We start from the raw sequence: 13681 nt of genomic DNA, 5'->3' as shown, positions 1-13681 counted from the left end.
CTTGTATACAAATACTGCTAGTTTTTGGAGCTGCAAAGATTTCCGAAAAACTACAGATATTTGTTTACATAGTTTTATTGATATATAACATTTATTTTGTTATCTTCAAGTTGCAGAATTTTCACAAACCCTACTGGTATGATTTGGGGGTTTCCAAGACCTCTTAGGGACTCCTTGGGCAGTTTCCCTAGTTTTCAAGCAAAATTTTTAGTTGAACTGATTGATCATTGAATTGACCGGGAGTCAAAGTTAATCCAAAAGAATTAGTGACTCTGATCACATCAGTGATAAGCAGCACCAGACAGAAACATCAAGGGAAACATCCAGAATATATGATAATATAGGAACTTGCAGATAAAGGCATACTTTCAGTCATAAATACACATATTCTAAAAATACGTTGGTTACACAAGTTGGTTAAAAGTAAAAGCGTTTTAACATTTTAATTAAAATTATTCGTGTGTTCAGATTCTAGGCATCAATAGTAGAATAATAGAATTGTAAAGCTGGGTTTTTATTAAGGCTTACAGATTTTAATATGACTCTTCTTTACATGTGAACATTAATTTTATTTTCCTCTAAGGTCAAATGTGTGTATGTTATATTTAGCCTAATCAAGATACAAAATCTGCTTTAGCCTAAAGGTATAGGGCTAGGTATTCTGTGCTTAAGTTAAGGACTCATAGGTAATTTGATTTTAAAGATTGGTGTACTAGGAATATCAACTGGATTTAGTATTTTCTATTTTGAAACTTAAATTATTCCTAAGATATTCTTATTAAATATTAAAATGTATTGTGTCTGTAAAAGTTTCTCAGGTTTGATTTACAGTGGAGCGAAGTAACTTGAAAAATACTTTGGAATCTTTGAAGTGCAGTTCCAGACATTGCAGAAAGTAATTTACTCCTTTGAATTTTTTTTTATATGGCAAAGCAAGGCACCTGCTTTATTTATTTGCAAACAAATGCCCATAGAGGAAATGCATATGGCTGGTTTTAAGCTAGACAAGCTAAAATTCCTCAGTACAAGGAAGAAATCCTGACAGGCCTTTAATAGAGCTTAGCTGGAGCTTCTATGATTAAATATGTTGTAACCCCAGAGTGATCTATCATAATCACTGTTTTTAAGATAAAAACGCTGTATAGACTGTTACTGAAGAAAAAAGGGATAGTACTCTATGAATTATACATTCTTATCTGGTCCATAATCAAGAACATTCTGTAACAGAGAATTTTTTAAATCAAATGTTAAGCAATATGTTTTAAAAATCACAAGACCCACATGAAACTAGTGCCCTGGCATTTTGGTTATGTTATTTTTGTTAGAGGGGTGATCATTTTTGGAGAGTATATCGTTCAAATTGTGAATATATTACTTCTTTAAAAATATATCCTTTCCATTGGGAAAATTTTTTCAAATATGGATCAGAAAAAAATATAAATATTTGTATACTGGAAAATATATCAAAGCCACTACTTCAAAGTTACGTAAAATTGCCGTGTTGCTTCTTCCTTCTAAGAACGAGAGTCAAGGGCCATGCTCCTCAAACTTCCACTTTTATCCAAGGAGGCATTCTTTGACTATGTACTTTTTTTTTTTGCAAGTAGTTTGATATGCCTCACCTCATTATATCACCATTCGCTAAGTTGGAGCACTTTGAATAAGACTGATTTATAATGAGATAATATATAATAAGAGTGAGTCAAGGTCAGTAGTTTCTGTATTCATGTGTGTGTTTGTGTACATGCACATGTGTGTAATGAGTAACCCCTTTGTAATATCAATCTTTATATGCAGTGTTTACAGGAAGAAGATTTTAATGTTAATGTTAGCATGTCAGCTAACAAAGACTGATAAGGTATTTATCTTGATGGGAACTTCTTTAATGCAAAGTTTTCTGAGAGCCCCAACATTCTAACCAATGGTGGATATTCCCGTAGCATTCGTGTCCCCTTGGGCAGAGGAAGAATAGGAACGATATTTCAAATTAAGTCTTTTATTATCTGGATGAACTGCATTTAGCATTAGCTGTGTAATCACAGAAAGATGGTATACACCTATCTCTAATGTTTGCATACTTACTTCATGACAAAGGCAGTTTGGGGTGGATGAGGAAAGCATATTTGTTCACATAGATCAATGTTAACAAGTAAAGTCCAGTCTGAATTTTTATTTGGAAATCATTCTTTCTGCCCATGCCACACCCTGAAGACTCTTACTCATGGGGCATCTCTGTCCTAGAGAGGAGAATAGGGATGTGATTGGTCAGCATCGTATTTTGAAGGTAAAGTGATGCTGTTGAGAAATTCTGCAAAATACAATTTTCCAAATCGTGGAAATTGAGTAGGGCTTTCATTACCCAAAACAAATGTTGATTAAAAAAAAAAAGAAAGTTCTAATTTGAACCATTTGGTACAACCAAGATATGAATGAGTATGTTTCATTGTGCCTACAAATATTACAGTTGTTCCAGCTGGCCTCCTAGAAACATTAGCCCGAGATTTTGGAAAAGCACAGTCACATAAAAGAGCTTTGTGTGAATAGAGAACGGTATAATTTTGTTTACTTACACAAGCAAACTGCTCTGGTGTATATTGTGTATACTAGCTGTGCATCTTTCTCCGTCAGTGCCCAGCAAGAAATATGTGTTTAATGTAAATCTGCTAAAACAAATAAACATGCCAAGTTCTTTTTCCACATAATTTTAAGTGTTTCTCAGAAATTATCACAACATTGCTTGAAAAATTTCCCTAAATGCTTCCCAGAATCTATTGTTTTCAGTAAGAATTTTTTTGTGTGGCCATTTTTATTCTTCTCCCCATCTTGCCTGCTCATACACACACATGCAGGCACATAGACACACAACATTGACCCGTGCACACTTTGGAAAGCCAAGTCTTACAAATTAGAGAGGGAAACATAATGTAACAAAAAAGGGAAAAAAATGAAATAGTAGGGAGCAGTCAGATCAGTTAAACTTTTTGACTAATAAGAGTTTAAATATTGGCTTTAGAATGACAATTTAAGGTTGAAATATCTGCTTATTACATATGTACCTACCTCAGTTACAAAACAGGTAACTAGCAGGAGAATGAGAGAGAAGAGGACTGTACATATTATGTATAAGTGTTTTCTTCAGAACTGTTTGTAATGCTTAAAGTTTTCTTTTCTGCAGAATATCTCCCTGAAACTCCTGCCTTCAGCACTCAGAGCCAGCTCTCTCCAACCCACATGTGGGATCTAGGAGTTTTCCATTTGCTCACCCCTAGCTAGAAGTTTATCGAATGCCCCTGTTCATATTACCTGAGATAATGGTCTGAGCCAATCACTCACTCCTGAGGTGATCCAGAAGTTAGATGACATACCTCCTAATTTCTGGGTTGCATTCTGATACATGTCCACCTAACCAAGAGGTCAGCACCAAGGCAGGTGGAGGCAAGCAAAGGCGGATTGTCAGTGTCTTATAGAGTGTCTGTGAAGGTGTATGTACATAGCACATGCCTGCTACATATTAGTGGTAGTTCTGTAGGGAGGCGGTCTCCATAGTTTTATGATTACACACCCCATTAGTAAAAATATATGAGCATGTACCCTCATATATGTATATGTAAAGCTGTTTCTAAACTCTGTGTGTGTGTGTGTGTGTGTGTGTGTATGATATTAGCAAAAAAAGTCAACTTTAGGTAAAAATAAATAGGAATTTTCTTGTTGACTCACCATGTCACAGTAGATTGTCTTGCACACTCCACTAATAGGAGCAAATGGGAGCATGTGTACCTGTGATTTGGCTGTGCTGTAATACAGGAGGCAAGGAGTAAGGTGGCTTATAAACAGTGGAAAGTTGTAAATGTTGAGTTATGTGTGTGAGAGTTCAAGCAATTGGCATGATTTAGTTTTTTGAATCAACTTCATTGAAGTACACTTTCCATACAATAAAATCCAGCAATTTTAAGTGTACAATCTATATGGCCATAGAAACCTCAGCACAATCATGGTGTACAACATTCTCACCACCCCAAAAAGTTCCCCAGTGTTGTTTTGCACTCAGTCCCTTTTCTCCACCCCATGCCCCTGGCAACTACTAATCCACTTCCTGTTCCCATAATCTTACCTTTTCCAGAATTTCATATGCTTGGAACAGTAGAGTATGTATGTCCTTGGGTCTAACCTCTTTCATTCTTAGCATAATGCTTTTGAGGAATCGTCCATGTTGTAGTGTATGTCGGTAGCTTAACTCTTTTTATTGTGCAATACTATTCCATTGTATAGATAGCTCATAATTTCTTTACCCCTAAGACTTGAGCATCTAGAAAACCTGGTAAAATTTTTGATTTCAGTTTTGCATAGCATTGTCTCATCAATTTTTAATTCAGCAAGTACTGTTTCATTTTACCTAATTGTATACTTAAGCTAGGTAGACTTGAAATTCGGTAAGTTACCTACCTTCTACCCTATTCCTCTTGCTTTGATATTTGAATTAACACAGAAGGAAAAAGACTAGAAAAGTACAATAGGAAACTGGTTATGAAAATAAATTGCCAGCGTGGTTATGATGAAATAATTTCTTAAGATAGCACATTGTGCCAATCTAGACATGAAAAAATAAATATATCTCACAAAACTCTGATTTTGTTTTAGGTAGTCAGCAGTCCCTGCAGGTCAGTGTCATTTAATTAAAAGCTCTACAGTTATATCAAGGGGGAAATACTTTTAGTTTTTAGCTAATCATTTGAGTATTTTCCTTTAAATTATGCCTTAAACTTGACCGAAAATAAGTACATATAATTGAATCTTTTACACTTACAGTGTTTGCTTCTTGTTTTGCCTTTTTTTTTTTTTTTTGAGACAGAGTCTCACTCTGCAACCTTCAATTCCTGGGTTCAAGCAATTCTCATGCCTCAGCCTCCCAAGTAGCTGGGATTACAGGTGCCCTCTGCCACGCCTGGCTAATTTTTTTTGTATTTTTAGTAGAGATGGGGTTTCACTGTGTTGGCCAGGCTGGTCTCGAATTCCTGACCCCAAGTGATCCGCCTGCCTCTGCCTCCAAAACTTCTAGGATTACAGGCATGTGTCACCGTGCCTGGCTGCTTATTTCTTAACAATTTGACTACTGGAGCAGAGAGGCCTTAGATCTGTGCTCTGTGCAGTGTTTCTTCCTCATTTCCATTCTTGGACAGAAAGAAAGCAGTTGTTTTCCTATGTGCTGTGATGTAACTTGTAGCCTGCCATGAACACAGGTGGGCTCCATGTTGGACTGAGCCTGGGGTCCCTCGACAGTCTGATTATCCCAAAGCCCCTTATTTGGTTTCTCTTCTACCTCTTCACATCCGTTCCTTCCCTACTTTCCCTCTTTCCCAATAAGATAAACCAATCAACCTTTTTTTTAACTTTGATTTTAAAACTACAAATCATTAAACTGCTTTGATGTGGAAAAGGACTCAAATGAAACCATTTAAACCATGCATTTGATCCTACAACAAAACGTTTTAAAAAGTCACTTGGCAGAGTCATACAGGAACAGGGTGCCAGATTTCTACGAGTGATAATCACCAGTTCCAATGAAGCAACAAAAGGAAGTCTTTTTATTTCAAATGTGTAGATATAAATATTTTAAGTCTTTTATACTTTTTCTGAACCCTGTAAAACTGGTTTATAAGTCTATATTATTTGGTGTTACTCAACTTTTAATTAACAGTATAGCCAGTTATTTTCACAGGAAATCAACACTTATAATAATACCTTGCATTTAACTTAACATGGTAAATCTTATCCTCATTTTGTCAATAACATTTTTCAACCTGAAGGGTTAAAAGTCACTGTACTCTGGTTACAAATGGGAAAACCTAAAAGAATTGACTCAGTAACTACAAAACTGCATGGAGGGCCAAGAGCTCAGTTATATACTCTGATGTTAACATATTATTCATGCAGAAGACCAGTGGCCCAGCATGAGTTGGTTGGTAGTTGGGATCTTCATCCTGGCCTAACAGACTGAATTTTTGTTTTATTAGTGTTTACTCACGATAATACCTAATTCTTCTTATAACTCTAATTTACTTTTGTAAAGTTTATTTGACCATTTACACTGTTTGCGAGGAGGACTAGTTTTTCCCATACTTAAGTTAAATACAATAAACATAAATTGACTGAAAAAATGTGTCATGACTTTAGTTGTTGTAGCAGTATCCAGTTGTCCTAAATTTTCCAAATGGTTACTTTTGTTGCAGATGAGTTAAGAAATGAAAAAAGCCATCCAACTGACACTGGTCCATTTTTGAATAGCAGTATAGACCATGCATAGAGGTCGTTACCTTCACAGAAGAGTCTTAAACTAGTGTTTCAGAATCACAGTACCAAAACATACTTATTTCTATCACAGAGATCTTCAGAAAAAACCTTGGCATTTCTGTTTTCCCTTTGATGCTTTCTAACTCCCTTCAACCAGGTTAGTCAAAGATACAGTAAAACTGGTAGCCGTTCTTAGCATCTAGCTTGCACACTTGTTAGGTTGTATAAGATCAATTTGTTTCTTGTTGCAGTCTCTCCATTTATAAATGTGATGAATTAGATACTCTTGATCAAATTGATAATGACTTTTTATTTTTTGAGACAGACTCTTGCTCTGTTGCTCAGGCTGGAGTGCAATGGCACTATCATGGTTCACTGCAGCTTCAACCTCCTGAGTTCAAGGAATCCTTCCACCTCAAACTCCCAACTAGCTAGGACTATAGGCACGGACCAGCACACTTGGCTAGTTTTTTAATTTTCGTAGAGCCAGGGTCTTGCCATGTTGCCTAGGGCTTAAGCCATCTTCCCACATTGACCTTCCTCAATGTCAGGATTACAGGCATGAGCCACAACACCCAGCCAATGAGACTTCTTTGGAAAGGACACCTATGGCACTATCAAGGGGAATCTAGTTTGGTGTTATTGAGCTGTATGTCCCGTTCCTAATTATATTTGTTTGCAAATATGCTTTGTTGTTTATCTGTGTAAGTATAAATTGCTGCTTCTATTACCACTGTAAATGAAACTTCTCTTTTATGATTCAGGAACTATCAGAGTTCTAAATCATACTTACCTGGATCTCTTTCACCGGAAGCAAGTGGTTTAATGTAACAGACTCCATTTTAGCAGAGACAACAACTGAGCGCTAGAAGACAGTCTGAAAGGCAGTAGTTTTCAGTAGTTTTAGAAATAGTAGCGAGCATTGTGGCGGGCCAGGAGAAACCATATGGGACTGCTCTGTACTGTTGGGAGAAAGAAGACAGAAGGGTGATGGAAATGAGATGCCTTAGGTGGGATTGATCAGTTGCTATGGTTTCTGAGGTGCATTTTAATACCAGAGGCTGTCAGTTGTGTAAGTACTTCATTGACATGTAGATTTAGGTACAGGCTACCTTGGAAGAACCTGGAGAAGATATGACTGTACGTTGCTCAGATTGGGGCTCAGCCTGAGAAATTAATCTGTAGTGAAAGGCTCTGTAAAAGGACACTCAAGAGAGTAGATTTGATGGTACAAGAAAGATGGTACAGAAGAGAACATTATAGCATTCTAGAGAAAGACTTCCTCAGAAGTCCTGCTCTTTACTACCACAAACTCAATGGGCTTACCTGGGAAATGGCATCATGGAATGACAGCCACTGAGTACTGTGGACACACTCTGAACTTAGAGTCAGAATTTTTGTGTTCAACTCCTGGGCCTCAAATTAGTATCTTGGCAACCTTAACAACCTATCTTAGCTTTCTTCTCTCCTGATTTCTCATCTGTTCTCTGAGCTCTGGAAGTTATGATAGGGGTCAAATGAGATAATCTATTTAAAAATCACAAATTATTTCTCTATTTACCTATAGCACCAACATTCTTCTATGTTACCCCTGTTTCAAAAGTAGGATGTGAACGATACCAACTGCTATGAGTGAGGTTTTGAAAATGCTGATGGCAGGACTTCAGTATCATCTGGGGTTGCCATATATCTGCACCCTTATGTGTTTGACAGTTTTCTTAGGAATGGACACCCACATGCACGTACTTACACATATTCTTTATGTAAAATGGTAGGATGCTAGAAGTGAGCTTTACAAAGCGGGGGCACATAACTATCAGGGCTTTTTAAAAAAAGTAATTCAAGTAAATGACAAATACCCACTTAATCGAACTAGCTGTGATGATTCAGACCATAGGGCAGTGTTTCAGAGAGAATTTTATGTCTACAGGTTGAGGAGAGACTTTTCCCTTGCAAAAGCAGTACAGATCCCTTATGCCTCTAATCATGCTTCCTCTAGTGTAACATTCTACATAATCAAAGTACAGTGACTGAAACTGGAAAATTCAGATGGGTATAATACTACTAACTAATCAAGAGACTTTATTCAATTGTTGCTAATTTTCCCACTAATGTCTTTTTTCTGGTCTGGGATCACACAACTTTATTTGATTAGTCCCCTCTAATCTGGAACCATTCTTTGTTTTTAATAAATCTTTCCTGAACTTTACACTTTGAAGAGTACTATCTACTGTTTTGTAGAATGCCCCTCAATTTTGGTTTGCCTGATGATTTCTGATGATTGACTTGAGGTGTTGAAGTTTTTACAGTGTGTTTGTCGATTAAAGGAAGAGTTTTAATGGACTCACAGTTCCACATGGCTAGGTAGGCCCCACAGTCATGGTGGAAGGCAAAGGAGGAGCAAAGTCACATCTTACATGGCAGCAGGCAAGAGTATGTGCAGGGAACTTTATAAAACTATCAGATCTCATGAGACTTATTCACTGTCATAAGAACAGCACGGGAAAGACTCACCCCCATGATTCAGCTAACTTCCATCGGCTCCCTCCCACGACATTTGGGGATTATGGGAGCTACAATTCAAGATGAGATTTGGGTGGGGACACAGCCAAACCATATCATTAGAAGAATGCCACAAAAGTGATATTGTGCCCTTCTTAGTGTGTCCTAACGAGCGGTACATGATGGCGTGATTTCCATTCACGGTGGTAAATTCGATCACCCTTTTAAGATAGGGTCTGTTAGGTTTTTCCATGATAATGTTATGATTTTCCGTTTGTAATTAATAAGTATCTTGTCATTTTGTTTTTAAGAAGATACTATGCTTTCTTAAATTCATGATCAGGGTTGGGGCAAGTGTCATTCACAGAGGGATGCAAAGTGTGCTGTCCCAATGGGAAGAAATGGTGCCCTAGAAAGTGATGGAGTCATTATTTAAGTGTTTGAATAGATTTCTCTCAATCCATGCTGAAATGGATTGCCTGACATTACATTGCAGGATTTTAAAGTCCTACCTCCAGGCAAATCTCATAGTTACTAGCAAAAATGAAAGTGTGAAATGCTTTTTAATGTATATTTAACAACACATAGTCTGGTGATTACTGATGTGTATTCTCTGTGGACTCCCTTTGCTATCAGAGGAGGATGCTGAGAGACAACTTTTTACACATTTATTCTATCTAAATCCATCACATGTTTACTTTTTAGATATCTATGACTGTCATTTATAACAAGATCATAAAAAGTCAAATACATTAAGTCTAACTCAAACTTTGAATCATAGGATTACAACCAATTTTCAGGAAAAGTACAATTACCTTTTATGAGTGATGTTTTTCTTACTCTTCCTTATGAAATTGCCTGCTATTAAATGATACTAAAATATAGCCATTCCAAAAAAAAAAGATACAGTTTAGTAACATGATATGAGGGGTAATGCTACTTTATTCATCTTTTTGATTCAGAAATTCACATAACTCCTACTTAAAGGAATTTTCATCATTGAATCCAGTGTCATGTCTGCTTATGTTGAAGAAGTAAATTTCACAAAATGTACTTAATTCCTTCCTATAGTATCACAATTTAATAAGGACTAAGGTACCATTTTTTTCATTTATATTGGATTTCACAGCAGGAGTTCACATCTTATACTAATATATGCTAAATAGTTGCATAGTATATAGATCATTGTTGTTTAAAAAAAGCAGTACTGAAGGCATTTTAGATCACAGAGCCCCAGTGGTCTACATTTTGTTTGCTTTGACATTATTAAACTCAATCTGTTTATCTAACTGTGACTCTAATTACTACATTTGCATGGCAGAAAAGTTTGCTTTGTGGGTTGACTTTTATTAACAGTGCTTGCATGTTGTTTTCTGCTCTTGCTCTCGGTGTTTTATGAGCACACAGAGCACCTTCAGTTGCATTGAATAATTATGCACAATCAATAAGTTTTTGTGTTTGTCTTTGTTGTTTCTTTGATGTGGCCTCTAGGATGCTGCTGGCAAGGTGCTGGACCGCTGGGCCATCATGTCTCGAGAAGAGGAAATCATCACCCTTCAGCAGTTTCTGCGGTTTGGAGAAACCAAATCCATTGTGGAGCTGATGGCAATTCAGGAGAAAGAAGGGCAGGCTGTGGCTGTACCATCTTCAAAGACAGACTCAGATATAAGGACTTTCATTGAGAGCAATAATCGCACCAGGAGTCCCAGCCTCCTTGCTCACTTAGAGAACAGCAATCCTTCCAGCATTCATCACTTTGAAAACATCCCAAACAGCCTTGCATTTCTGCTTCCATTCCAGTACATAAACCCTGTCTCAGCGCCACTGCTAGGGTTGCCTCCAAATGGGCTACTGTTAGAGCAACCAGGGTTGAGGCTGCGGGAACCCAGCCTTTCAACTCAGAATGAATATAATGAGAGCAGTGAATCTGAAGTTTCTCCCACACCTTATAAGAATGATCAAACACCCAATAGAAATGCCCTGACCAGCATTACTAATGTGGAGCCCAAAACCGAGCCAGCCTGTGTCTCTCCCATTCAGAATTCTGCCCCAGTCAGTGATTTAACTAAAACTGAACACCCAAAAAGCTCATTCCGGATTCATCGGATGAGAAGGATGGGGTCAGCCTCTAGGAAGGGAAGAGTGTTCTGTAATGCATGTGGGAAGACGTTCTATGACAAAGGTACTCTCAAAATTCATTACAATGCTGTTCACCTGAAGATCAAACATCGATGCACCATTGAAGGTTGCAACATGGTCTTTAGCTCCCTCCGAAGTCGTAATCGCCACAGTGCAAACCCCAATCCTCGCCTTCACATGCCTATGCTAAGGAATAACCGAGATAAAGATTTAATTCGGGCCACCTCAGGAGCTGCCACCCCTGTCATAGCAAGTACAAAATCAAATCTGGCACTCACAAGCCCTGGCCGGCCCCCAATGGGTTTTACCACTCCCCCTCTAGACCCTGTCTTGCAAAATCCTCTCCCTAGCCAGCTGGTGTTTTCTGGGCTAAAGACTGTACAACCAGTTCCTCCATTTTATAGAAGTTTACTCACTCCAGGGGAAATGGTGAGTCCTCCAACCTCCCTCCCAACCAGTCCCATCATTCCAACCAGTGGTACCATAGAGCAGCACCCCCCGCCACCCTCTGAGCCAGTAGTGCCAGCAGTGATGATGGCCACCCATGAGCCCAGTACTGACCTGGCACCCAAGAAAAAGCCCAGGAAGTCAAGCATGCCTGTGAAGATTGAGAAGGAAATTATTGATACCGCCGATGAGTTTGATGATGAAGATGATGACCCCAATGATGGTGGAGCTGTGGTCAATGACATGAGCCATGACAATCATTGTCACTCCCAAGAGGAGATGAGCCCAGGCATGTCTGTGAAGGACTTTTCTAAGCATAACAGGACCCGGTGCATTTCAAGGACTGAAATAAGGAGGGCCGACAGCATGACTTCTGAAGACCAAGAGCCTGAGCGGGACTATGAGAACGAGTCTGAGTCTTCGGAGCCCAAACTGGGCGAGGAATCCATGGAAGGGGATGAGCACATTCACAGCGAAGTGAGCGAAAAAGTCCTGATGAATAGTGAGAGGCCTGATGAGAACCACAGTGAGCCCTCTCACCAGGACGTCATCAAGGTGAAGGAAGAATTTACAGACCCCACTTACGACATGTTTTACATGAGCCAGTATGGACTGTACAACGGTGGGGGTGCCAGCATGGCTGCCTTGCATGAGAGCTTTACATCGTCTCTGAATTATGGCAGCCCTCAAAAGTTCTCCCCAGAAGGTGACCTGTGTTCTAGCCCAGATCCCAAAATATGTTATGTGTGCAAGAAGAGTTTCAAAAGCTCCTACAGTGTGAAACTTCACTACAGGAATGTTCACTTGAAAGAGATGCACGTCTGCACAGTGGCTGGTTGCAATGCTGCATTCCCCTCTCGCCGAAGCAGAGACAGGTCAGTAAATCTCCATTGGCTGCTCCTGCTGGGGGTGGAGGGTGCCAGTTTTCAGTCATGTTGGACTTCACACTAAAAGAAATCCAACTTAGATGTTTTTGATGCACTGTAAAGATTGTCCACAGTGATCACGTGATAACTAGGCTGCCATGCTCATGAAGGATTGTTGCAGTTGGTGCTTGTGATGATTAAGCATGCAGAATCATGTGCCATCTTACCCGTAATGCACGCCATTTTTCTCTGTGCTCTGTGTATATGTGTGTGTATGTGTTTTCATGCATCTGGGTGTGAATAAGTTAACTATGTACACGGTTCCCTGCTTCCCCGTGAACCTTCACTTAGAAGCCGCAGCTTCTGTTATATATATATTTATATATTTATATTTCTGCTTTGCCATGTGGCTTTTTGATTAAATCAATATATTATCTTCATACACACATATTTATCCAATATAGAAACAGAAATTTACGGATGGAAAGAACCATAGGTCCAGGACATCGAGACAGCCTGCATCTCCGTAGGTATAACCAGTAATGTTATCATTCCTTACATGAGTATTTAGTGTGTCCTTGAATTCTTTAAGAGTCATGAAAATATCAGGAGGAAATGGGACAGATGTAATTGTTGATGTGGGAAAATGGCATGGTGGTGTGGGTTTCTTTATCTTAACTTCATAATGGCTTTGAGCACATCTCTAAACTATAGTCTACCATGGGGATTATTCACAGAAGGGGAGGCATGCATATACTTTGAGGACCAGCACGAATGTATTATGTCCAGCCTTCAGATGACATCACACTCTTGCTATGTAGTTGCAGCTCTGAAACAGTTGGGCTTAAACAGAAGCAGCTGGTCCTAAACCTACAAAGTTCTTTATTAATCCTCAAGAAAATGTAATATAAATGGAATGTATCAAGGTGGTCAGTGGCAGGATAGTGTGGTTATCCTGCATTTGTTGAGATAAGCTTATGAGCAGATCATTTACATAATACACCACCAGCCCGACTCAGGTCACAGGCCAGTTTAGTTCTTCAACCATTATGTCAGGTGTGGTTTTTGGTTCTACATTGTCTTTTAAAAATATTTTAGAGAAAATTTATTAACATGGTGGAAATCAATGGAAGAAACACATTAAATTAACTAGAAAGTTTCTACAGAGCCACCACTAGTAAGCAGTAATTCTAGTGCTTGTCAATTGCATAGAGTTCTTTGGCAAAGTAACATTAAACATACCACTGAAAAGTAGTGTCCTGTCTCTGGAATATTCTGTTTTGTCTTCTTATTTGGAGATCAATCCTTTTTTAAATAAAAGTTTGAAGAGTATTTTTTTCCTTTCTACTGAAATAAAAGGGGATCAATCTTTGAAAAGCAAAATCTTTAAGAAAAATAAGTAACTTTCTTATACAACCCAAAACATGCTTTGAGGAGAA

The 13681-nt window shown here is 38.4% G+C and overlaps 1 protein-coding gene across 10 annotated transcripts in view; it reads left to right on the top strand.

Moving 5' to 3' along the window:
• BNC2 (basonuclin zinc finger protein 2) overlaps positions 1–13681 on the top strand; it is a 454964-nt gene that overhangs the window by 420893 nt on the left and 20390 nt on the right. For 5 of the 10 annotated variants that reach the window (XM_073021623.1, XM_073021620.1, XM_007969165.3 and 2 more), the window contains 2 exons: positions 10282–12251; positions 12707–12772. In XM_073021623.1, the coding sequence (XP_072877724.1) occupies positions 10282–12251; positions 12707–12772 (2036 nt within the window). The remainder of the gene's footprint in view (positions 1–10281; positions 12252–12706; positions 12773–13681) is intronic. The other 5 variants (XM_073021622.1, XM_073021621.1, XM_007969167.3 and 2 more) reach the window with 2 other exon arrangements.

The sequence above is a fragment of the Chlorocebus sabaeus genome, chromosome 12 (genome assembly GCF_047675955.1).
Source record: "Chlorocebus sabaeus isolate Y175 chromosome 12, mChlSab1.0.hap1, whole genome shotgun sequence".
Taxonomy (NCBI): Eukaryota; Metazoa; Chordata; class Mammalia; order Primates; family Cercopithecidae; genus Chlorocebus; species Chlorocebus sabaeus.
Note: the sequence above shows the minus strand (reverse complement) of the source record. Positions and strands in the feature narration are given on the sequence as shown.